Source organism: Passer domesticus, chromosome 32 (genome assembly GCF_036417665.1).
Source record: "Passer domesticus isolate bPasDom1 chromosome 32, bPasDom1.hap1, whole genome shotgun sequence".
Taxonomy (NCBI): domain Eukaryota; kingdom Metazoa; phylum Chordata; class Aves; order Passeriformes; family Passeridae; genus Passer; species Passer domesticus.
The window spans coordinates 2,916,053-2,940,525 of NC_087505.1; the positions used below are offsets into that span (position 1 = coordinate 2,916,053).

Below are 24,473 nucleotides of genomic sequence, written 5' to 3' on the forward strand. Positions count from 1 at the left end.
TGCGTGTTTCGGTGGGCGCTGCCGTTTCCGGGGCACCGGCAGGGCCGGGGCTGCGGGCGGTCTCAGCTGGTGGGTGGGGTGAGCTCCCTCCTCGCCCGGGCCCCTTTTCCTTTCCGGGGGGTTTCGGTGTCCCCCGGTACCCCGCGGTGTCCCCGCACCCTCCCGGCCCCGGTCTCGAACCCGCGGCGCTGCGGGACCGGGGAAGCCACGCCTCTTCCCCCGCCCACTCGATGTTTCTCGCTTTCCATTGGTCGCTGTAAATGCCAGTCATTGCTGCCCCGCCCTTCTGGCTGCACCGCCCCTTCCCAGTGCCCCGCCCCCGCGCGCACTGATTGGTCAGCTGTGATGTCACTGCGGCCGCTTCTCTGCGTTCATTGGCCAGAGCTGCTGTCCGTCACGCAGCTGAGGCGGTGGAGGCGGTGGCGGCCATTTTGGAGCAGGGCGCGGGGCCGGACGCAGCGGAGGGAGCGCGGAGCTCCCCCCTCGCCGCCATGGCAGCCCCGCTCGGCACCGGCGCCCTCACGGAGGAGACCGGGCAGGAGAAACAGGTGGGGGAACCCCGGGGGCCTGAGGGGGTGTCGGGCGGGCTCCCACTGGCTCGGCCGCACGTCCCTCTTTCCAGTCCTAAGCGGGGATTGGTTGGGGTTGTTGTCCGTCTGGCGAAAACCGGGCTCTGATTGGCTACGGGGCAGGGGATGGGCGAGACTTCCGGATTAGGATGGATGGTGGCGTGGGGGGTGCGTGGGGTGGGATTGGGGGAGCCGGGACTGGGGTGTCTGGGGTGGGACTGGGGTCACTGGGATGGGACTGGGGTTACTGGGATGGGATTGGGGTCACTGGGATTGAGGTCACTGGGATGGGACTGGGGCCACTGGGATGGGACTGGGGTGACTGGGATTGAGGTCACTGGGATTGGGGTGACTGGGATGGGACTGGGGTCACTGGGATGGGACTGGGGTGACTGGGATGGGACTGGGGTCACTGGGATGGGACTGGGGTTACTGGGATTGGGGTGACTGGGATGGGACTGGGGTGACTGGGATTGGGCTGGGGTCACTGGGATGGGATTGGGGTGACTGGGATGGGACTGGGGTGACTGGGATGGGATTGGGGTGACTGGGATGAGATTGGGGTGACTGGGATGGGACTGGGGTCACTGGGATGGGACTGGGGTCACTGGGATTGGGGTGACTGGGATGGGACTGGGGTCACTGGGATGAGATTGGGGTGACTGGGGTGGGATTGGGGTCACTGGGATGGGATTGGGGTCACTGGGGTGGGACTGGGGTCACTGGGATTGGGGTCACTGGGATGGGACTGGGGTCACTGGGATGGGATTGGGGTCACTGGGATTGGGGTCACTGGGAGCTGAGGGGAGCAGCCCGAGATCCTGCAGTGGTTTCAGGGGACAGAGCTTTGGCTGCTGCTCTCAGACCCCAAAATCCTCCCCAGGATCCCCAAATCCTACCTGAGATCCCCCAAAATCCTTCCCAGCACACACAAATCCTGGAATTCCCCAAAATCCGGCCCAAAATTCAGGAATTCCTCCCCAAAATCCAGGACTGCCTTCCTAAAATCCAGCCCAGCATCCAGGAATTCCTTCTCAAAATTCCGCCCAAAATCCTGGAATTCCTCCCCAAAATCCAGCCTAAAAGTCAGCCTAAAATCCAGGAATTAAGTGTAAATTAATATTGTAATAAATAATGTAAATTGTACTTAATAAGATTTACTTTAATAAATAAATGTAAATTAATAATCTAATAAGTAATGTCAATGTTATTTAGTAAACTTCATTTAATAATTGTAAATTAATGCCATAATAAATGTCAACTTTATTTAATAAATAAATTTTATTTAAAAAGTAAATGTAAATTATTGACATAATGAGCAATGCAAATTTTATTTACTAAATTTTAATTTAATGAGTGAATGTAAATTAATGACATAATAAACAATGTAATTTTAATAAATACATTTTAATTTAATAAATAAATGCAAATGTAAATTAATGCCACAATAAACAGTGTAAATTTCATTTCATAAGTAAATGTGTGGTTTTTTTCTCTTTCAGGACTCCCAGGAGAAGGACAAAGCCGTTTCCCCCGAGAGGGCAGAGGAGGCCAAGCTCAAGGCCAAATACCCCAACCTGGCCCAGAGGCCTGGGGGCTCAGATTTCCTCATGAAGAGGCTGCAGAAAGGGGTGAGGGACAGAGGGACCCCCAGCCCCAGGAGATCCTGCTCTGGCCTGAGACGGGGAAAATGGGGAAAGAAATGGGAAAAATAAAGGGAAGCATGGGGGAAATGGGGAAGGAATGGGAAACCTGGGGGAAAAATGGGGGGGGGGGGGGGGGAAGGAAAAAACCTGGCACTGTGATCCCAAATGTGATCCCAAACCTGGAAAGTGTCATCCCAAATGTCACAGGTGTGACCCCAAATCTGATCCCAGTTCTCCCAGTTTCTCCCAGCTGATCCCAGCTCTGGCAGTTGATCCCAGCTCAGTTGATCCCAGCTCAGTTGATCCCAGCTCTCCCAGCTGATCCCAGCTCTGTTGATCCCAGCTCAGTTGATCCCAGCTCTCCCAGCTGATCCCAGCTCAGTTGATCCCAGCTCAGTTGATCCCAGCTCTCAGGCTGATCCCAGCTCTGTTGATCCCAGCTCTCAGGCTGATCCCAGCTCTGTTGATCCCAGCTCTGTTGATCCCAGCTCAGCTGATCCCAGCTCTCCCAGCTGATCCCAGCTCAGCTGATCCCAGCTCTCCCGGGTGTCCCCGCGGTGCCCGGGCTCAGGGGGCAGGGCAGGGCGCTGCCATGCCGAGGTGCCAGCCCAGCTCGGTGTGTCCCCGTGCCCTGGGCCAGGCCCAGGCCTGGCCTGAGTCACTGGCTGCTGGCCAAAGGCCTCTTAGGCCTGGCCCAGCTCCCTGCTGGGAGTTCCCTTGTGCCATCTTCTCACGGCCTGGCTTGGGGCAACCCAGCACTCCCTGAAGGATCCTCGTGGCTCTGCTGTCCCCTGCTCCTGCACAGCCAGCCCCAAACCCTGCACAGCCAGCCCCAACCCCAAATCCTGCACAGCCAGCCCCAAACCCTGCACAGCCAGCCCCAACCCCAAATCCTGCACAGCCAACCCCAAATCCTGCACAGCCAGCCCCAACCCCAAATCCTGCACAGCCAGCCCCAAACCCTGCACAGCCAGCCCCAACCCCAAATCCTGCACAGCCAGCCCCAAACCCTGCACAGCCAGCCCCAACCCCAAATCCTGCACAGCCAACCCCAAATCCTGCACAGCCAGCCCCAACCCCAAATCCTGCACAGCCAGCCCCAAATCCTGCACAGCCAGCCCCAAATCCTGCACAGCCAGCCCCAAACCCTGCACAGCCAGCCCCAACCCCAAATCCTGCACAGCCAGCCCCAAATCCTGCACAGCCAGCCCCAAATCCTGCACAGCCAGCCCCAGCCCCAAATCCTGCACAGCCAGCCCCAAATCCTGCACAGCCAGCCCCAGCCCCAAATCCTGCACAGCCAGCCCCAAATCCTGCACAGCCAGCCCCAAACCCTGCACAGCCAGCCCCAACCCCAAACCCTGCACAGCCAGCCCCAAATCCTGCACAGCCAGCCCCAACCCCAAACCCTGCACAGCCAGCCCCAAATCCTGCACAGCCAGTCCCAATCCCAAATCCTGCACAGCCAGCCCCAAACCCTGCACAGCCAGCCCCAAATCCTGCACAGCCAGCCCCAACCCCAAACCCTGCACAGCCAGCCCCAAATCCTGCACAGCCAGCCCCAAACCCTGCACAGCCAGCCCCAAATCCTGCACAGCCAACCCCAAATCCTGCACAGCCAGCCGCAACCCCAAATCCTGCACAGCCAGCCCCAAATCCTGCACAGCCAGCCCCAGCCCCAAATCCTGCACAGCCAGCCCCAACCCCAAACCCTGCACAGCCAGCCCCAAACCCTGCACAGCCAGCCCCAAACCCTGCACAGCCAGCCCCAAATCCTGCACAGCCAGCCCCAACCCCAAACCCTGCACAGCCAGCCCCAAATCCTGCACAGCCAGCCCCAAATCCTGCACAGCCAGTCCCAATCCCAAATCCTGCACAGCCAGCCCCAAATCCTGCACAGCCAGCCCCAAATCCTGCACAGCCAGCCCCAACCCCAAACCCTGCACAGCCATCCCCAAACCCTGCACAGCCAGCCCCAACCCCAAATCCTGCACAGCCAGCCCCAAATCCTGCACAGCCAGCCCCAAACCCTGCACAGCCAGCCGCAAATCCTGCACAGCCAGCCCCAACCCCAAATCCTGTACAGCCCGTCCCAAATCCTGCACAGCCAGTCCCAATCCCAATCCCAAATCCTGCACAGCCAACCCCAAATCCTGCACAGCCAGTCCCAACCCCAAATCCTGCACAGCCAACCCCAAATCCTGCACAGCCAGTCCCAACCCCAAATCCTGCACAGCCAGCCCCAAATCCTGCACAGCCAACCCCAGCCCCAAATCCTGCACACTTAGTCCCAATCCCAGTTTAGCCTTTCCTAAGTCATCCTCGTGGCTCTGCTGTTCCTGTGCTCCTGCACACCCAACCCCAATCCCAATCCTTGTTTCTTTACTCCCAGTCCCAATTTAACCTCCCCAAAGGCTCCTGTTCCCGTTCCCCTGCCCCTGCACACCCAAACCCAATCCCAGTCCTTGTTCCTGCACTCCCAGTCCCAAACCCTGCCCTCCCAATCCCAATTTGGCCTCCCCAAAGGCTCCTGTTCCCCTGCACACCCACTAACCCAAACATTTCTCCTTTTTCCAGCAAAAGTACTTTGATTCTGGCGACTACAACATGGCCAAGGCCAAGATGAAGAACAAGCAGCTGCCGAGTGCGGGGCCTGACAAGAACCTGGTGACAGGAGACCACATCCCCACGCCCCAGGACCTGCCCCAGAGGAAATCCTCACTGGTCACCAGCAAGCTGGCAGGGTAGCTGCACCCCCAGCTGGGGGCTGCCCTCTTCTTGTCTCTTTTTTTTGGCTAAATGGATTGAGTTCACTGTACCATAGGGGTGGGAGCACCAGAATCCACGGAGTTGTTTGAGTCTTGCCAGCAAACACAGCCCAGGGCTGATGGGGGGCACGGCTGGCTTGGCCCTTCCTCTCAGAGAGGCTTTGCCTTAATTTTGCTGCTGTTTGGAGCCATCCTGGCTCACAGGGGGAGCTCTGCCCCTTCCTGGCTGGGAGAGCCCCAGAGGGGCACAGGGGGCTTGGGGGAGGCACCTGGAGGAGAGCAGAGGGCAGGGCTGGGGTGTGGGAAGGGATTTCAGGGCTTGGGGTCACAGAGGCTGAGGCAGCTGGGCAGGAGAGTGAGCCCAGATCTGGAAATTGTGATCTCAGACCTGGAAATTGTGATCCCAAATCTCACAGGTGTGATCCCAGATCTGGAAATTGTGATCTCAAACCTGGAAATTGTGATCCCAAATCTGGCAGGTGTGATCCCAGATCTGGAAATTGTGATCCCAAATCTCACAGGTGTGATCCCAGGTCTGCAAAGAGTCATCCCAGATCTGGAAAGTGGGATCCCAGATCTGGCAGGTGTGATCCCAGGTATGGAAAGAGTGATCCCAGATTTGGAAAGTGTGGTTCCTGATCTCACAGATGTGATCCCAGACCTGGAAAGTGATCCCAGATTTGGAAATTGTGATCCCAGCTCTCACAGGTGTGACCCCAGCTCTGCAGGCAAGGTCAGGTGTGTGCTTTAGAGCTTCAAAGTGAAGAAATTGGCCAAGATGATAAAAATTCCAGGGGCTGAGCTGTTTCTGGGCAGAGCTGGCTGAGATGTGTCCCTGGCTCAGCTCCCAGGGGACAGCATGTCCAGAGGGGTGGGACAGGGCTGGGCAGTGTCTGAAACACCTTTGGGTGCTTTGTGGGTAGAGCCCCACCTCAGCTGGAGGAGCTGGGCTGAGCTTGGCCAGAGGGACAGAACCAGAGGGGTTTGACTGAATTTGGCCAGAGGGACAAAACCAGAAGGATTTGGCTGAGCTTGATCAGAGGGATAAAACCAGAGGGGCCTGACTGAATTTGGCCAGAGGGACAAAATGAGAAGGGCTTAATTGAGCTTGGCCAGAGGGAAAAAACCAGAAGGGCTTGGCTGAATTTGGCCAGAGGGACAAAACCAGAGGGGTTTGGCTGGATTTGGCCAGAGGGTCTTGTCTGAATTTGGTTAGAGGGGTAAAACCAAGAGGGACAAAACCAGAGGGGCCTGACTGAGCTTGGCCAGAGGGATGCAGCCAGAAGGGCTTGGCTGAATTTGGCCAGAGGGACAAAAACAAAGGGATAAAACCAGAAGGGCTTGGCTGAATTTGGCCAGAGGGGCACAACCAGAGGGGTTTGGCTGAATTTGGCCAGGGTGGCTCAGCTGCCCCAAGGCCTTGGGGCAGTTTCTCTGTCCCTGGTCCCTTCTGGCCAGGGGGGCACAGCTGGAGCTGAGTGCAGCAGCAGCAGCAGGAGGAGCTCAGGACTCTGCAGAGCCCTGCCCAGGCAGCCCAGGGAGGGATTTGTGCTGCTGGCACTGGTTGTGGAGGGAGGGAGAGAGGCAGGACTGGCAGGAACCACCCAGAAAGGGATAAAAAGCACCAGAAGCAAGGTGGAGTTTGAAGGGTGTTGAGGCAAACCTGTGCTTTGAAAGTGTTGGGCATCCCAAGCTTGGATTTCTTTCTTTTTCTCCTATTTTTTCCCCTTTTTGTTTTTGTTTTGTCTCAAACCTGGGGAAAAAAATAACAAAACCCCAAATTAACACCAACATCACAACAAAACCCCAAACCTTAGAACCTGCAGAGCCAGGGCTGGGGGTGGCACTGTCCCCTCCTGGCTGCCACTTTTCCATGCAGGGACAAACGTGGGCACAGCTGTGCCCCAAAACCTGCCCCAGTTCAGCCCCAGGAACCAAAGGAAGGGAGGCAGGAGTGAGGATGCCCAGGCTGGCTTTTCCTCCTGTGTGTTCCTGCTCACCTGGGCGTTCCCTGGGAACCTTTGTGTGTCACTTGTGTCACCCGTGTCACTTCCCTGGCTTGCCAGGAGTGTTTACCCAGGGTGTGCTGGAATGTGTGTCTGCCTTCAGGTGCTTCCTGCATGAAACAGCCCTGGGCTGCTCCTGGCCACTCTGGGGAGGGGGCAAGGAGTGTGGAGGCTTTGGGAGCTGTCCTTGTCCCCACAGGGTCCTGCTGTGGCCCCCAGCCCCTGTGTGACCTGGGGCAGTGGCTGCACACCCTCCTTGGATGTCCTGCTGTCTGTCCCAGCCATCTTGTAAATAGATAACAAATATATATATATAAAATAAATATATATATAATTTTTTTACATGTTCACCTCTTCTGGACTGCTGTGCTTGCTTTTTATTAACCCCCCCCCCCCAAAAAAAAAGAAAAGGGGAAATAAAACCCAAAAGAGGAAATAAAGGGAGAAATGCAAAGGGGCATTGCTGCTCTGGGGCTGTCCCTGTGCTGGGGCGGGGGGCAGAGGGAGGGGACAGCCATGAAATGTGTGGGGACAGCCCCAGCCTTGTGTGTCCCTGCTTTTCCAGGTGCAGGAGGGAGCAGGGACTGCCCAGCCCAGGATGAGCCCCAGCAGGAGCAGCTCTGAGCAGGGTTTGGCACCGTGGCAGGGCCTTCCTCCACCCCACCCCAGAGCTGGGTGGGCACTGAGAGGGGCAGGGGGTGAAGCTGGCACCCCCTGCCCACCTCTCGTGCTGCTGGGTGGGTTGGGGTCTCCCTTTTTTGGGTCTCCCATTTTTGGGTCTCCCATTTTTGGGTCTCCCATTTTTGGGGTCTCCCATTTTTGGGGTCTCCCATTGTGCCACCTTGGCTGGGAGGGGTTTTACCAACACAAATCTTTGCTCCAGCTGCAAAAAAACTTCCACATTGTCCCACCGTGGCCACCTCTGTCCCCAGTGCCACCCTGAGGCTGTCTCCAGGCTCCTTTTGCTCCTGGCCATGTCCAGCCCCTTCCTCTGTCCCCACCTGTGGGATTCTCAGCCCCGACCTTTCCCCCGCAGCTCTCCCGGGCGTGTCCCTGGCCTGGGACTCTGGATTCCCCAGAACTGGGAATTCCCAAGCCCTGGAGGCCACCCAGGTCCCCAGAGACCCTCGGGGGACAGGCAGGGACACGTTGTTCCAGTCGTGTTTGTTCTAAAGCTTGGCAGCACCTCCCAAAAATGTGCTGGGTGCTGCCAGAGCTCCCTGTCCTCGATCCTGCTGCCAAGAATTCTCTTCCAGACAAGGACACATTCCTTGGGGCCACGGGAAGGATTTTGGGAGGGACGAATTTCATCCTGCTGGACCCCCCCAGGCAGCCCTGCTTTGGGGGGTGGCAGGGGACAGGGGTTGGGGACCCCAGGGGGATGAAAACCACCCTGGGTTTGCTGGTGTTGAGGGCTCCGGGGTGTGGGGAGGGGGCTGTGCCCACCACAGCCTGCTCCAGACAGCACAGGGGGCTGGCATTTGTCAGTTTGTCCCCAAAAATGTGGGGACAGGGAGGTGGCAGCTCCAAACAGCACAGAGGGCTGGGATTGGACAGTTTGTCCCCAAAAATGTGAGGACAAGGAGGTGGCAGCACTCAGTGCTCCAAACAGCACAGTGAGATTGGATTGGTCACGGTTTGTCCCCAAAAAATGGGACAGGGGAGGTGGCAGCTCCAAACAGAGCAAAATGATGCTCGGGATGTCTGGATTTGTCCCAGTTTGTCCCCAAAACTGCTGCCCAGGGAGGTGGCAGCTCCCAGTGCCCCAAACAGAGCACACTGGTGGTGACAGAGGCCTGGATTCCTCACAGTTTGTCCCCAAAAACGGTGGCCAGGGATCTGGCAGCTCCAAACAACAAAGTGATGCTCAGGATGCTTGGATTGGTCCCAGTTTGTCCCCAAAACTGCTGCCCAGGGAGGTGGCAGCTCCCAGTGCTCCAAACACAGCACAGAGGCCTGGGATTGGTCACGATTTGTCACCAAGAATGTGGGGACAGGGAGGTGGCAGCTCCCAGTGCTCCCTGGGGCAGGAGGAGCTGGGCTCTCCCAGCATTTGGCTTTCCATCCCCAAGGCACTGGGATCTCCTGTCCCCAAACCCCACTGGGATGCAGAATATCTGTTTCTTCTTCTATGTAAAAATATAGATTTATTTATTCTTGCATATAAAAAGATAGAATATATATTAGTTCTATATAAAACATGGAATACATATTTCCTCTTCTATATAAAAATATAGAATCTATATTCCTTCTTCTATATACAAATATAGAATATCTATTTCTTCTATATAAAATATGGAATATATATTCTATACAAAATATAGAATATCTATTTCTTCTCCTAAATAAAAATATGGAATATATATTCTTCTATATAAAATATAGAATATCTATTTCTTCTTCTAAATAAAAATATGGAATATATATTCTTCTATATAAAAATATAGAATATCTATTTATTCTTCTATATAAAAAATAGAATATTTATTCTATATTAAAAATATAGAATATATATTTATTCTCTATAAAAATACAGAATATCTATTTATTCTATACAAAAAATAGAATATATATTTTTCTTCTATATAAAAATATAGAATATCCACTTTTTCTTCTAAATAAAAATATGGAATATATATTCTATATAAAATATAGAATATATATTTATTCTTCTATATAAAAATATAGAATATTTATTCTATATAAAAATATAGAATATATATTTATTCTCTGTAAAAATACAGAATATCTATTTATTCTTCTATATAAAATATAGAATATATATTTCTTCTTCTAAATAAAAATATAGAATATATATTTCTTCTATATAAAAATACAGAATATCTATTTATTTTCTATATAAAAATACAGAATCTTCTATATAAAAATACAGAATATTCCCGTTTATCCTGGGAATGGACCGGGAACGGACCGGAATGAACCGGCGGGGCACGGGACACACGTGGCCGGTGCCACGAGGGTGCCCCGTGCTGGGGGGGCTCTGCCCGGGGGTCCCATCCCCGCGGGGCTCGGGGGAACGGGGGCACCAGCCCGGCACCACCGGCAGCCGCTGCCCGGCACCGGAACAACCGGGGCACCGGGCCCGGGGCTCGGAGGGGACGGCGGCTCCTCCTCCTCCTCCCTTGGCAGCCGCACGAACGGAAGCGGCGGGGGAACAGCGCCGCTCGCCGTCCCGCCCCCGCCCCGCCTCTCGCGTCACCGCCGCCGGTTATATAACCCGGCCGCGCCGGTCCCGCCCGCACCCCGCCGGCCGCTGCACCGGGCGCCATGTTCGCCGTGAAGCCGAAAGCCGTGATCGGCTTCAACCTGTACTGCGGCGGCTCGGCGCTGCCGGGGCACGGCCCGGGCCCGGCGCCCGCCGCCGCCGCCGCGGAGCCGCCCCGCGACCGCGCCGGGGCCGCCGCCGCCCGCGCCGACCCCCCCCGCGCGCTGATTGGCCGCGGCGCCGCGCCGCGCGCGCTGATTGGCTGCGGCGCGGCTCTATGGCGCCCCGAAGAGGAGCTGGACGGCTGCGAGCCCGAGCCCGAGCGCGGCCCCGCCGCGGATTCGCTGCCCGGGACCCCTCCCGGGCCTCCGGACGGGCTCCGGCAGGACTCGCTGGAGCTCATCAGCCGCTACCTGCGGGAGGTGGCGGGGGAGGCGCAGCCCAGCGCTAAGAAGCTTTTTCCGGGGCTCCTGGGCGGGCCCGGCCGGCCCGGCGCGGCGGGGGACGCGGTGATGGAGAAGGCGCTGGAGACGCTGCGGAGGGTCGGGGACGGCGTCATGAGGAAACACGAGCTCGCCTTTCAAGGTGTGTGGGGGTCGGATACTTCGGGAGGAGGGGGAGGCCCCCCGGGCCCCCCTGTGGGCCTGTCCCGGTGGCCGGAGGGGCTCTGGGCCGGGGGTGATGCCCTCGTGGCCGGGGTCTCGGCCGGGTCGTGCATGGGGCGCGGCTTTGGTTCGGAACGGGTTAAACAGAAGCGGTTGGGAAGCGCTGAGAAACGAAAGTGAACTTTGCTCGGTGGGGACGAGGAAAAGGCGCTGCTGGTGTGTGCGGAGCAGATAATGTGGTTACAGATTAGCCCGGATCCTCCCGGGCGGCTCCGCGGGGCCGGGTCCGCGCCCCGGCCCCGGGCAAGGGGCTTCCACTGGGGGGAATTCCTCTGGGTGATGTGCTCGTACAGCCGTGCAGTGGTTTGGGTTGAAATAGATTTTAAAACTCATCCAGTCCCACGAGCAAGGACATTTTCCACCTTCCCAGGGTGCTCCAAACTGTCCAGCCTGGCCTTGGACGCTCCAGCCACAGCTTCCCTGGGAGATCTGATTTTATGTATTGAATTCAAGGATTGGGGAGCTCAGGAGTTTCAGATCCTCAACCCCAAGTTTAGGTGCAAGGGTTTTTTTGGGCAATGTGCTCACAGAACCATGGAATGGTTTGGGTTGAAACAGACCCAAAAACTCACCCAGTGCCAGGGCAGGGACCTCCCACCATCCCAGCCCTGTCCAGCCTGGCCCTGGGCACCTCCAGGGGCAGCCCCAGCTGCTCTGGGAAATCTGGTTGTTATGTATTTAGTCCAAAGATTGGTGAGCTCAGGAGTTTCAGATCCTCACCCCCTCCCAGTTTAGGTGCAAGGGGGTTTTTGGTGGGGGGAATTCTCCTGGGCAATGTATAGAGCCATGGTTTGGGTTGAACCAGACTTTAAAACTCATCCAAAACAGGCAGGGACACCTCCCACCATCCCAGGTTGCTGGCTCTGGGCACTCCCAGGGATCCAGGACAGCCACAGCTTCCCTGGGAAATCTATTTTAATGTGTTTAATCCCAAAGATTGGGGAGCTCAGGAGTTTCAGCTCCTTACTCCCCCAAGTTTAGGTGCAAGGGGAAATGTGCTCATACAGCCATGGGATGGTTTGGGTTGAAATAGATCTTAAAACTCATCCAGTCCCACAAGGAAGGACATTTTCCACCTTCCCAGGGTGCTCCAACCTGTCCAACCTGGCCCTGGACACTCCCAGGGGCAGCCCCAGCTGCTCTGGGAAATCTGGTTTTATGTATTGAATTCAAAGATTGGTGAGCTCAGGAGTTTCAGATCCTCACCCCCTCCCAGTTTAGGTGCAAGAGGGTTTTTGGTGGGGGGAATTCTCCTGAGCAATGTGCTCATAGAGCCATGGAAGGGTTTGGGTTGAAATAGACTTTAAAACTCATCCAGTGCCGCGAGCAAGAACATTTTCCACCATCCCAGGGTGCTCCAAGCCCTGTCCAGCACTTCCAGGGATCTGGGGGCAGCCAGAGCTGCTCTGGGAAATCTATTTTAATTTATTTAATCCTGAGCATCCAAAGATTAGTGAGGTTAGGAGTTAGATCCTCACCCCCACCAAGTTTAGGTGCAAGGGGATTTTTGGGCGATGTGTTCACATAACCGTGGAATGGTTTGGGTTGAAACAGACCCAAAAACTCATCCAAAATGGGCAGGGACACCTCCCACCCTCCCAGGGTGCTCCAAGTCCTGTCCAGCACTTCCAGGGATCCGGGGGCAGCCAGAGCTGCTCTGGGAAATCTGTTTTAATGTGTTTAATCTCAAGCATCCATAGTTAGCTCAGGAGTTTCAGCTCCCCACCCCCCAGTTCAGGTGCAAGGGGATTTTTGGGCAATGCTCTCACAGAACCATGGAATGGTTTGGGTTGAAACAGACCCAAAAACTCATCCAGTGCCAGGGCAGGGACACCTCCCACCATCCCAGCCCTGTCCAGCCTGGCCCTGGGCACTGCAGAGATCCCAGATTTCTCTGGGAAATCCATTTTCAGGCATTTCCCCCCTTCTGCAGGCCCTGGGGCAGCTGTGACCCCAGAGCCTGGCCTGGGGGTGAGCTGGAAGTGGGAAGTGACCACTTGGAGCTGGGTTTGTGTCACTCCCTTTTGGGGTTTTAGGATGCAGGTCCCTGCAGCAGTTTTGGGGTTCCTCTGGCTGGTTTTGGGTTCCTGTAGCTGTTTTGGAGTGCCTAGGGGGTGTTAGGGTGTAGGTTCCTGTAGCAGTTTTAGGATGTCAGGGTGCAGATTTCTGTAGCAGTTTTGGGGTCCCTGTTGGGTGTTAGGGTGCAGGTTCCTGCAGCAGTTTTAAGGTTCCTGTAGCAGTTTTGGGGTTTCTGGGAGGTGTCAGGGTGCAGGTCCCTGCAGCACTTTTGGGGTCCCTGTAGCAGTTTTGGGGTCCCTGTTGGGTGTTAGAGTGCAGGTTCCTGTAGCAGTTTTAAGGTTCCTGTAGCAGTTTTGGGGTTCCTCTAGCTGGTTTTGGGGTTCCTCTAGCTGGTTTTGGGTTCCTGTAGCAGTTTTGGGGTTCCTGGCAGTGTCAGGGTGCTGTCTGGTGAAGCGCCCCCCTCCTTGCAGGAGGATGTGCCGTTTCCTCAGCTCGTCCCTTTTTTTTTTTTTTTTTTTTGCTCCTTCCTTTTTTGTTTATGGAACACAAAGAGCTTCGGTTTCATCCTGAGCTGTGCTGCTGGGAAAGGCAGAGGCCGTGGGGTCAGTTCCTGTCCCAATTCCCAGTGGGGTCAGTTCCTGGCCCCAGTTCCCAGCGGGGTCAGTGGGATCAGTTCCTGTTCCCAGTTCCCACTGGGATCACTGGGATCAGTTCCTGTCCCAATTCCCAGTGGGGTCAGTTCCTGGCCCCAGTTCCCAGTGGGATCAATGGGATCAGTTCCTGTTCCCAGCTCCCACTGGGATCAGTTCCTGGCCCCAGTTCCCACTGGGATCACTGGGATTAGCGGGATCACTGGGCTCAGTTCCTGTTCCCAGCTCCCACTGGGATCACTGGGATTAGTGGGATCACTGGGCTCAGTTCCTGTTCCCAATTCCCAGTGGGATCACTGGGCTCAGTTCCTGGCCCCAGCTCCCACTGGGATCACTGGGATTAGTGGGATCACTGGGCTCAGTTCCTGTTCCCAATTCCCAGTGGGATCACTGGGCTCAGTTCCTGGCCCCAGTTCCCACTGGGATCACTGGGCTCAGTTCCTGTTCCCAATTCCCAGTGGGATCACTGGGCTCAGTTCCTGGCCCCAGCTCCCACTGGGATCACTGGGATTAGTGGGATCACTGGGCTCAGTTCCTGTTCCCAATTCCCAGTGGGATCACTGGGCTCAGTTCCTGGCCCCAGTTCCCACTGGGGTCGCTGGGCTCAGTTCCCGGCCCCAGTCCCGGACGTGCCTGCGGATGATGCTCCGGGAGGAATGTCGGGGCTGACGTGGGCCCGGGTGGTTTCCCAGGGCAGCAGGAACTGCCGGGGGCGCTTCCTGCAGCTCTGAGCAGCAGCAGCAGCAGCAGCAGCGACCCTTTCGCTTTCGGAAACCTGCGCTCGCTTCTGCTTCTCGGCAGGGCACTGGAGCTCGAGCTGGGGCTTCTGCTCTGCCAGGCACAGTTACAATTAATTCAATAATTTAAATTTAATTTTAAGTTAGATTTAAAAATAATTTAAAGTTTAATTTTAAATCATTTTACATTATTTAAAATAAATAAAAATTTTAAAAATTATGTTATTTTATTATTGAATTTAAATTATATTGTTAAATTATTTTTCTTTTGTTTTAATTTAAATTAGTTTAAATTATCTTAAAGTAATATAAATTATTTTAAAGTAAATAATGTTATTATTTTATTTTAATTATTTTATTAATTTAAGTTATTTTAATTTTATTTTAATTTAAATTATTTTAAAATAATTCAAATTATTTTAAATTTATCTTATTTTATTATTTAATTTAAATTATTTTATCCATTTAAATTATTTTTATTTTAATTTAAATTATTTGAACTATTTTATTTATTTAAACTATTTTATTTATTTAAACTATTTTATTTATTTAAACTATTTTATTTAAATGATTCTATTTATTTTTATTATTTTACTATTTAAATTATTTTTTAAAAATTATTTTCATTAAAATTAATTTTAAACTACTAAAATTTAAAACTGGCGATACATCTGCCTGCTTTGGGGCACTGCCTTTGCTCTCTGCCCTCCCCAGGCTGTGCTTCTGATGTGGAAACCTTGACACAGGGCAGTGTGACGTGCTCAGACACCACAGCTGAGACAGGAAAAAGGAACTAAAATGTGCCAGGGGCTGGTTTTTTTGTCTGGCCCAGATGAGGCAGGGCAGCAGAGCTCACTCTCCATCCCAAATTCCGGTTTTGGGGGTCCCACCCCTCCCTGCCCCTCCTGGGCTGTTTGGTGGCATGTCCCCAAGACAGGAAAAAGGAATTAAAATGTGCCAGGGACTGTCTTTAGTCTGGCCCAGGTGAGGCAGGGCAGCAGAAGGGCAGCAGAGCTCACTCTCCATCCCAAACTCCATTTTTGGGGAGGGTCTCCATCCCAAACTCCATTTTTGGGGGGGTCCCACCCCTCCCTGCCCCTGCTGGGGGTGTTCCCTGCCCCTAAACCCCGGGAATTTTGCAGGAATGCTGCGCAAGCTGCAGATCCAGCAGGAAGAAGACCTGCAGGCCGTGGTGGAGGTGGCTGCCCACGTGTTCAGCGACGGGGTGACCAACTGGGGCCGGGTGGTGACACTGGTGGCCTTCGGGGCCTTCGTGGCCAAGCACCTGAAGAGCATCAAGCAGGAGCAGAGCATCGGGCCCCTGGCTGGGATCATCACGGACGCCCTGGTCTCGACCAAGAGGGAGTGGCTGGAGAGCCAGGGGGGCTGGGTGAGTCACAGTTCCTGAGGATTCCTGGGCTTTTCCCAGCGTTTCAGCCTTTTCCTGCTGCTGGGGTGTGTGGCAGGGCTGTCTCGCTGTCCCCAGGGGGGTTTAGGAGCTACCCAGGATCAGCTGCCGTGAGTGGTTTGGGATAAAAACCACTTTTTGGAGTGTTCCTGCCCAGCCTGGGGCTGCATTGCCAAAGGCAGGGCAGCCCTGGGGGGGGCTGAGCTGGCCCGTGGCTGAAATGGGTCTGGGGGTGTTTGAGGATGAAGTGGGGCTGGGGATATTTTAGGATAAAATGGGTCAAGGGGAGCACTGAAGATGATCAGGATGAAATGGGGCTGGGGGATATTTTAGGCTGAAATGGGGCTGGGGCTGGGAATGTGCAGGATGAAATGGGGCTGGGGGATGTTTTAGGATAAAATGGGTCTAGGGGAGCACAGGGGATGAGCAGGATGCAATGGGGTTGGGGGATATTTTAGGCTGAAATGGGGCTGGGGGATGTTGTAGGATGAAATGGGGCTGGGGGAGCACAGGGAGAACGCTGGGGGGTGTTTTAGGCTTAAATAGGCTGGGAATGAGCAGGATTGAATGGGGCTGAGGGAGCACTGGGGGCTGTTTGAGGCTGAAATGGGTCTGGGGGTATTTTAGGATAAAATGGGTCTAGGGGAGCACAGGGGATGAGCAGGATGCAATGGGGCTGGGGCTGTTTGAGGCTGCAGTGGGTCTGGGGGCTGTGCCAGGCAGGCTGTGCCCCCGCTCTGACCATCCCTGCTGTCTCTCCCAGGAGGGCTTTGTGGACTTTTTCCGCGTGGAGGACCTGGAGGGCAGCATCCGGAACGTTCTGATGGCCTTCGCGGGGGTGGCCGGCCTGGGGGCCAGCCTGGCCTACATGATCCGGTGAGCCTGGGCTGCCAGGGACACTTCTTGGGAGGACTGGCTCCCTGGGGCTGCCCAGGGCCAGATTTTGGAAGGACTGGCTCCCTGGGGCTGCCCACCGCCAGATTTTTGGAGGACTGGGTCCCTGGGGCTGCCCAGGGCCACATTTTGGCTGCAGACCCCAAAGAGCTGGACTCGAATCACCCAGGAGGACACGGAGCCATCCCTGGAGCAGCTCCTGAGGAAGAGGAGGGTGTGATCCCAGCTGGTGGCTGCTGATGGATGCAGGATTCCTGGCTTTTGGAAGAGTTTTCCCTCTCTTCCCCTCGCCTGGAGGAGCTCAAGTGGATTTTGCTTCACGTGGATCCCCGAGGAACCAACTCCAGCAGCTCCCCCAGGGCTGGGCGAGGCAGCTGAGCGCGGAGCAGATGTTGTCAGGGTTGTGGTTGTGGGTTTTTGGGTGTTGGTTTTTTTTTTTTATTTTTTCCTGGAAATAGCACCTTCTGCTGCTGCTGCTCTGCCTGAACTCGCAGCTCTGTTGCTCTGGGGCAGAAGCACTGCACGCTGGGGATGCTGTGCCAGCCTGCACCTGCAGCCAGAGCCCTGCCAGCCCCTTTCCTCCCCATGGCATGGGGGTCTGGGGGGGCTGGGGGTCACCCCCAGCTCTGTCCCTGCCCCAAACAGCCTTGGCTGCACACAGACAGTTCAGAAATAACAAATGCGTTTTGTAATTATGTAAAAAGAACAACCCCAGTGGGCTGGGGAGGGTGTAGAGAACCTGTAAATGTCTGTAAATCTGTAGAATATATACATTTTTACAGAGCTGACGATACAAAAAGGAGGAATTTGCTCTGGATGTGGTTTCATTCCTGATGGGAAGCAGCATTTTTGTGGCTCCGTTCCTTCCCCTGGAGCAGCACAGCCAGGGAGGGTGACCAGCAGCAGTGACCACGGCTGGCTGGCAACAGCTGATGTTTCTGTTTGGTTTTAAATCTCTTTTTTTGTCCCTCGTGGTGGGGGTGGGGGAGCTGGGGAAGTTCATTCTGGCCACTTCCTTCTCTCCCCTTCCTCCTCCTCCTCCTCCTCCTCCGAGCCGTGAGCCGGACGGAGCTGACGGCTGAATGTAAAACTTCTACATTCAAAAACGTCAAATTTCTGCTTCTGGGGCTGCTCCTGCAGCTCCCTCGGGGTGGCTTTGATGCCCAGGGGGCTCCTTGCCCACGCCTGGCCCTGGGGGCTGCACTGCTGGGCTCTGTCCTTGTCCCCAGGATGTCCCCTGGAGCCTGGGCCAGCCCCAGCCAGCCGTGGTGCTACAGCCAGGCCCTGCTTGTGTGCAAAACAAGCTGTAGTTTGGTCAATAAATGTTATTTTTTTTTCTCATTCCTCTGCTACCAAACTCCTTTCCCCCAGCCAGGGGCTCTCGTGCTGCCCCAGGATTGCTGGAAAAGTCTCTGGAGAAGGGCTGGTGTCACCTCTGGTGTCACCTCTGGTGTCACCTGCTGAGGGTGGGGAGAGCCCCTGAGGCTCCTCCTGCACAATTCGGGCTGTGCCACCCCCCCAGCCTTGGGGACAGGGACATTTTGGGACATTTTGGGACATTGCCATCCTCACTCCCATCCCTCTGGGGTTTTTTTGGGCACAGAATTCCAGGTTAAATTGGGTTGGGAGGGACTTTAAGGCTCATTTTTTTTCCATCTCCTGACCGTGGTGATCTTCCAGGTTCCTCCAGGTCTCATCCAAACAAATTCCAGGGATGGGGAATTCAGGATTTCTCTGGAAAATTCTGTGCCAGGGCCTCACCCAGCACTGCTGCACTTTTCCCCCTTTTTAAATCTGTTTTTTCTCCCTCTTTAGGGGGACCCTGAACCCCAGACCTCCCCTGCACCCCCAAATTCCCATCCCTGCATCTTTGGGGTGAATGGCAGAGGCAAAATCCTGCCCTAAAATGCTCTGGAAATGCAAAATCCTACCCCAAAATAATCTGGAGAGGCAAAATCCTACCCCAAAATAATCTCAAGAGGCAAAATCCTACCCCAAAATAATCTCAAGAGGCAAAATCCTGCCCTAAAATGCTCTGGAAATGCAAAGTCCTGCCCCAAATTCCTCTGGGAAGGCAAAATCCTGTGCCAAAATCCTCTGAAAAGGAAAAATCCTGCCCCAAAATCCTCTGAAAATGCAAAATCCTGCCCCGAAATAATCTAAAAATGCAGAATCCTGCCCCGGAATCCTCTGGAGAGGCAAAATTTCCCCCAAAATCCACACCTGGGCCGCCACGGCCAAGGCCCTGGTCCCAAACCCAGCCCAGAGTGACTCAGCCCAGAGTGCAAACGCTGCTGGCTGTGGGTTTTCTGCCTTTTTTGGGGCGGTTTTTGTTTTGTTTCGTTTTGTTTTTCCGGTTTTTGGGGGGTTTTGGGTGTTTTTTTTGCTGCTGTGTCTGTGGGGATATTTTGGGCCTGTTTGGGCGCCGCGGGGCCTTCATGCAAAGGTTGCCATGGAAACATGCAAAGGGAGGGTGGGGGTTTTTGGGGTTCCTCAGGGGGTTTTGGGGTGCAGGGGGAGCTCAGGGTGGGGGGGACTCCCAAGGGGTTGGGGTGTGGGTGAAAATTGGGGTGCAGGTGAAACTTGGGGTGCTGCTGCCTCCTAAATTGGGGTGTGGGTGCCTGGGAGGAGTTGGGGTGCAGGTGAAAATTGGGGTGTGGGTGGCTCCTAAATTTGGATGTTGTCTGCCTGGGAGGGGTTGGGGTGCAGGTGAAATTCGGGGTGCAGGTGGAGCTCAGGGTGTGGGGGAATCCCAGGGTTTTGGGGTGTTGGTGGCCCCTGAATTTTGGTGTTGGGTGGCTGGGAAGGGTCAGGGTACAGGTGAAAGTTGGGGTGCAGGTGCCTTGCAGGGTTTGGGGGTGTTGGTGACCCCTAAATTGGGGTGTTGGGTGGCTGGGAGGGGTTTGGGGTGCTGCTGGCTCCCAGGGTTTTGGGGTGTTGGTGGCCCCTGAATTTTGGTGTTGGTGCTGGGAAGGGTTGGGGTATGGGTGAAATTTGGGGTGTTGGTGCCTCAGAGAGTTTTGGGGTGCTGGTGCCTCCTAAATTTGGGTGTGGCTGCCTGGGAGGGGTTTGGGGTGCAGGTGGAAGTTGGGGTGCAGGGGGGGCGGTCTTGGGTGGGGAGGGATTGGGGTGCAGGTGCCTGTAGCAGTTTTGGGGTGCAGGTTCCTGCAGCAGTTTCAGGGTTTCTGCAGCAGTTTTGGGGTGCCTGTAGTAGCAGTTTTGGTGTTCCTGGGGGGTGTTGGGGTGCAGATGCCTGTAGCAGTTTTGGGGTGCCAGCAGCAGCAGTTTTAGGGTGCAGGTTTTTGTAGCAGTTTGGGGGTTTCTGCAGCAGCAGTTTTGGGGTGCCTGCAGCACTTTTGGGGTTTCTGCAGCAGTTTTGGGGTGCAGGCAGCAGCAGTTTGGGATTTCTGCAGCAGCAGTTTTGGGGTGCCAACAGCAGCAGTTTTGGGGTGCAGGTTAATGTAGCAGTTTTGGGGTTTCTGCAGCAGTTTGGGGTGCAGGTTCATGCATTAGTTTGGGGTGCCCACAGCAGTTTTAGGGTGCAGGTTTTTGTAGCAGTTTGGGGGTTTCTGCAGCAGCACTTTTGGGGTGCCAGCAGCAGTTTTGGGGTTTCTGCAGCAGTTTTGGGGTGCCAGCAGCAGTTTTGGGGTTTCTGCAGCAGCAGTTTTGGGGTGCAGGTTTCTGTGGCAGTTTTGGGGTGCAGGTTTCTGTGGCAGTTTTGGGGTTCCTATAGCAGCAGTTCTGGGGTTCCTATAGCAGCAGTTCTGGGGTGCAGGTTCCTGCAGCAGTTTCGGGGCTTCTGCAGCAGCAGTTTTGGGGTGCAGGTTCCTGCAGCAGCAGTTTTGGGGTGCAGGGTTCCTGCAGCAGCAGCAGCGCCGGGCGCAGTTTCCTGGAAGCCCTGTGTCCCGTTCCCCGTCCCCGTCCCCGTCCCCTCTCCCCGTCCCCGTCCCCTCTCCCCGTTCCCGTCCCCTCTCCCCGTCCCAGTCCCCGTTCCCGTTCCCGTCCCCGCCGTTTTTCGCCGCCGCTTCCCCGACCCGGGCTGTGAATAACAGCGGGGGAGGGGAGGGCGGCAGTCGAGATGAAAACTTCAAACGCAGCTGCTGGAGAAGGGGGGTGCTGCCGCTTCTTTTGGGGCGGGGGAGTTCTGGGGAGGCAGCTCCCAGGAGGGGTTCATGCAAATGCGCAAAATCCCCCCAAAACACCCAAATCTGGGCTCATCCTTTGGGGTTTCTGTCGCGCTCCAGGTGTGGGGTTTTCCCCCGGGGGGCTCCGGGATGTTTGGGGGGCAGAGATTTCCTTTTTTTTCGGGTGGGGGGGGGTCACTGCCCTTTTCCTCCCTTTCATGGGGCAGGGGGGTCCTTGGGGAAACCCTGGGATTTGGGGGGGACCCCACCTCAAGTCAGAGATGCTTTATGGGGAGGGGGGCTGCCTGGAGCCCCCCACCCCCAAATCACTGCCCTTTCCCCCCATTTTTGGGGCGGGGAGGGTGTCCCCCTAAATTCCCAGGGTCTCCCCAAGGACCCCCCCCCCTCAATCCCTGCGCTTTTCCCCCCATTTTTGGGCAGGGGGGGTCCTTGGGGAGACCCTGGGATTTGGGGGGGACCCCAGCCCAGGGCAGAGATGCTTTATGGGGAGAGGGGCTGCCTGGAGCCCCCCATGGCAGGGAAGTGACCCTGGGGGTTTTTTGGGGTGCGGGGACCCCCCCAGCTCGCCGGGATTGGCCCTGCGGGGGGAGGAAGCGGGGGTGGGGGGGGTGACTCATTTGGGCTGAGATGACGAAGATTTGGGGAATTTGGGGCTGGGTTTCGAGGAGTGGGCGGGTGGCACCGCACTGGGGGGGGGCTGGGGTCACATCCTGACCCCCCCCGGGCTGCTCCATGAAGGCTCCTCCTCCTCTTCCTCCCTTTCCTGCTCCTCCTTTTCTCCTCCTCCTCTTCCTCCTCCTCCTCCTCTCCCGGACTCCCAGCCCCCCCTGGCCTGGGGGTTCTGGGGGGCACAGGGGGTGTTTGGGGGGCATAGAGGATATTTAGTGGCTCTGGTTTGGGGGGATTTCGGGCGATTTCGGGCTCTGGGCACAGGCGGTGTTTGGGGGGCACAGGGGGCGCTGAGTGGCTCCGGTTTGGGGGCATTTAGGGGGGTTTAGGGGCAGTGGGGGCACAGGGGGTGTTTGGGGGCACAGGGCTCTTTAGTGGCTCCGGTTTGGGGGCATTTAGGGGGATTTAGGGTTTATGGGAGCACAGGCGGTGTTTGGGGGGCACAGGGGGTGCTGGGGGCTCCGGTCTGCGGGGATTTCGGGCGGTTTCGGGCTCCGGGCCCAGGCTGCGCACAGCGGGGCGGGCCGTGCCCGGTGACTCAGGCAGGAATGTGCTGGCAGCACGCGGCGTTCCTGGGCCGGGGCCGCCGCCCGGGCACGGCCCCGCGGTCACTGCCCCGCGCCCGGTGACCCGGTACTGACCCGGTACTGCCCCGGCCCTGCCCGGCAGTCACTGCCCCGGTCCTGCCCCGCACCCGCTGCTCCCAGGGAGCTCCCAGTGCACCACAGGCGGTACCGGGGCCGGTACCAGAGGCGGTAGCGGGGTCGGTACCGGGGTCCCAGACTGAAAGCGGTACCAGGGTCGGTACCACAGGCGGTACCAGGGTCGGTGCCGGGGTCCATACCGGGGTCGGTACCAGGGTCGGTATCACAGGCGGTACCAGAGGCGGTACCGGGGTCGGTACCAGGGTCGGTGCCGGGGTCCATGCCGGGGTCGGTACCAGGGTCGGTATCACAGGCGGTACCAGAGGCGGTACCGGGGTCGGTACCAGGGTCGGTATCACAGGCGGTACCGGGATCGGTACTAGGGTCGGTACCGGGGTCGGTACCAGGGTCGGTATCACAGGCGGTACCGGGATCGGTACTAGGGTCGGTACCGGGGTCGGTACCAGGGTCGGTATCACAGGCGGTACCGGGATCGGTACCAGGGTCGGTACCAGGGTCGGTACCGGGGTCCATGCCGGGGTCGGTACCAGGGTCGGTATCACAGGCGGTACCAGGGTCGGTACCACAGGCGGTACCGGGGTCGGTACCAGGGTCGGTACCACAGGCGGTACCAGGGTCGGTACCGGGGTCGGTACCACAGGCGGTACCAGGGTCGGTATCACAGGCGGTACCAGGGTCGGTACCAGGGTCGGTATCACAGGCGGTACCAGGGTCGGTACCAGGGTCGGTACCGGGCTCCGGGCCGGCCCCGCCCCGCACACACACCGCCCGCAGGGCGCTGCCGCCGCCCGGTGGCCAAAGGCCGGTACTGCACCCTGGGCTCCGCACATGCGCAGTGGCGCCGGCGCTGCCGCCGGTACTGGCACCGCGGGGCTGAGGGGTCCGGGCGCTGCCGCCGGTACCGGAATCCCGGGGCTGAGGGGCCCCGGCCCTGCCGCCGGTACCGGAATCCCGGGGCTGAGGGGCCCGGCCCTGCCGCCGCTGGCTCCCGGTGAGGAGCGGCCGCTGCCCCGCCCGGGCCGGCCCGAGCCCACAGCGCCGCCGCTGCCGCCTGGTGGTGGGAGCGCGGTACTGCAGGGGCCGCACGGGGGGCGCGGAACGCGGGGGGACCCGGGATGGGAGAGCGGGGACCCCAGACCCTCATCCTGCTCTGAGACCCCTCATCCTGCCCCTGACCCCTCATCCTGCCCCCAGAACTCTCATCCTGCCCCCCAGACCCCTCATCCTGCCCCAGACCCCTCAGCCTGCTCTGAGATCCCTCAACCTGCCCGACCCCTCATCCTGCCTTGAGACCCCTCATCCTGCCTTGAGACCCCTCATCCTGTTTCCGGACCCTTTATCCTACCCCCAGACCCCTAATTCTGCCTCCGGACCCCTCAACCTGCCCTGAGATCCCTCATCCATGCCCCCAAACCCCTCATCCTGCCCCCTGGGATGGGGGAAACGGCGTCCCCAGACCCCTCATCCTGCTCCAGAGCCCTCAGTTCCCTGCTGGAATCCCACAGCCCCTTCCCAGGGACCCTGCCCGCTTTCCCTTCCTGCCCTCCCGTGGCTGCAGCTGAGCAGCCATTCCTGCTCTGCAGGGCTCGAAAGGAAGTTTGGGACTTTCTGCTGGTTTTGTTTTGTTTGTTTGTTCCTCTTTCAGGACACAGACCTCAAACAGTTCCCTCAGAGGGGGCAGATCCTGTGAGCAGGGGCAGATCCTGGAGCTGTGTCAGGGCGGTTTGGGATGGATTTAGGAAAAGTTTTTCCCCCAGGGGATGGGCACAGCCCCAGAGCTCCAGGAGAGCTTGGACACTGCTCCCAGGCTGGGATTTTGGGGTGCAGGGCCAGGGGTTGATCCCTGGGTGTCACCATGATATTTTTCTGGAAAAATCTCCTTGCCCAGGATCTTCTCCTGGGAAGCTGAGAAGCCTCAGTTTCTCTGTCTTTTGCTGCTTTGGAATGTGATTTGGAGATTGTTTATCCAACACGGAATTGTTTTTACTTAACGGCCAATCACAGCCCGCTGTGTTGGACTCTGAGGAGTGAGTCAGGAGCTTTTATTATTCATTCTTGTTAAGTCTTCTGCTGTATCCTTTCTCTATAGTTTAGTATAGTTTTCTTTAATACAGTATTCTTATAATATACTATATATTATAGTATATATAATATAGTATATATTATAGTATTTATAATATAATATAGTGTAATATAATGTAATGTAGTGTAATGTATAATATCATATATATCATTAATATAATATCATGTCATATAATACCATTAATATGATAGATTATTAATATAACATAACATAACATAATATAATATAATATAATGTGATATAATGTGATATAATATAGTATAATATAATGTGATATAATATAGTATAATATGATATGATATAATGATGTAATATGATATAAT

At 56.0% G+C, this 24,473-nt stretch overlaps 2 protein-coding genes across 2 annotated transcripts; both read left to right on the plus strand.

Moving 5' to 3' along the window:
- Positions 1 to 180: 180 nt before the first annotated feature.
- On the plus strand, positions 181 to 7,339 carry ENSA (endosulfine alpha). Its single transcript, XM_064401494.1, has 3 exons — positions 181 to 548; positions 2,072 to 2,200; positions 4,793 to 7,339. The coding sequence occupies exons 1-3, from the start codon at positions 492 to 494 to the stop codon at positions 4,961 to 4,963; spliced, it is 357 nt and encodes a 118-aa protein (XP_064257564.1). The 5' UTR covers positions 181 to 491; the 3' UTR covers positions 4,964 to 7,339.
- A 2,920-nt stretch (positions 7,340 to 10,259) lies between these two features.
- On the plus strand, positions 10,260 to 17,929 carry MCL1 (MCL1 apoptosis regulator, BCL2 family member). The gene is made up of 3 exons (XM_064401631.1): positions 10,260 to 10,800; positions 15,429 to 15,676; positions 16,458 to 17,929. The coding sequence occupies exons 1-3, from the start codon at positions 10,278 to 10,280 to the stop codon at positions 16,572 to 16,574; spliced, it is 888 nt and encodes a 295-aa protein (XP_064257701.1). The 5' UTR covers positions 10,260 to 10,277; the 3' UTR covers positions 16,575 to 17,929.
- The last annotated feature ends 6,544 nt before the right edge of the window (positions 17,930 to 24,473 follow it).

Coding starts and splice junctions, on each gene's coding strand:
- MCL1 (XM_064401631.1), top strand. CDS start 10,278: ATGTTCGCCGTGAAGCCGAAAGCCGTGATCGGCTTCAACCTGTACTGC. Junction 10,801..15,428: donor ACACGAGCTCGCCTTTCAAG/GTGTGTGGGGGT, acceptor GGAATTTTGCAG/GAATGCTGCGCAAGCTGCAG. Junction 15,677..16,457: donor TGGAGAGCCAGGGGGGCTGG/GTGAGTCACAGT, acceptor TGTCTCTCCCAG/GAGGGCTTTGTGGACTTTTT.
- ENSA (XM_064401494.1), top strand. CDS start 492: ATGGCAGCCCCGCTCGGCACCGGCGCCCTCACGGAGGAGACCGGGCAG. Junction 549..2,071: donor AGACCGGGCAGGAGAAACAG/GTGGGGGAACCC, acceptor TTTCTCTTTCAG/GACTCCCAGGAGAAGGACAA. Junction 2,201..4,792: donor TGAAGAGGCTGCAGAAAGGG/GTGAGGGACAGA, acceptor TCCTTTTTCCAG/CAAAAGTACTTTGATTCTGG.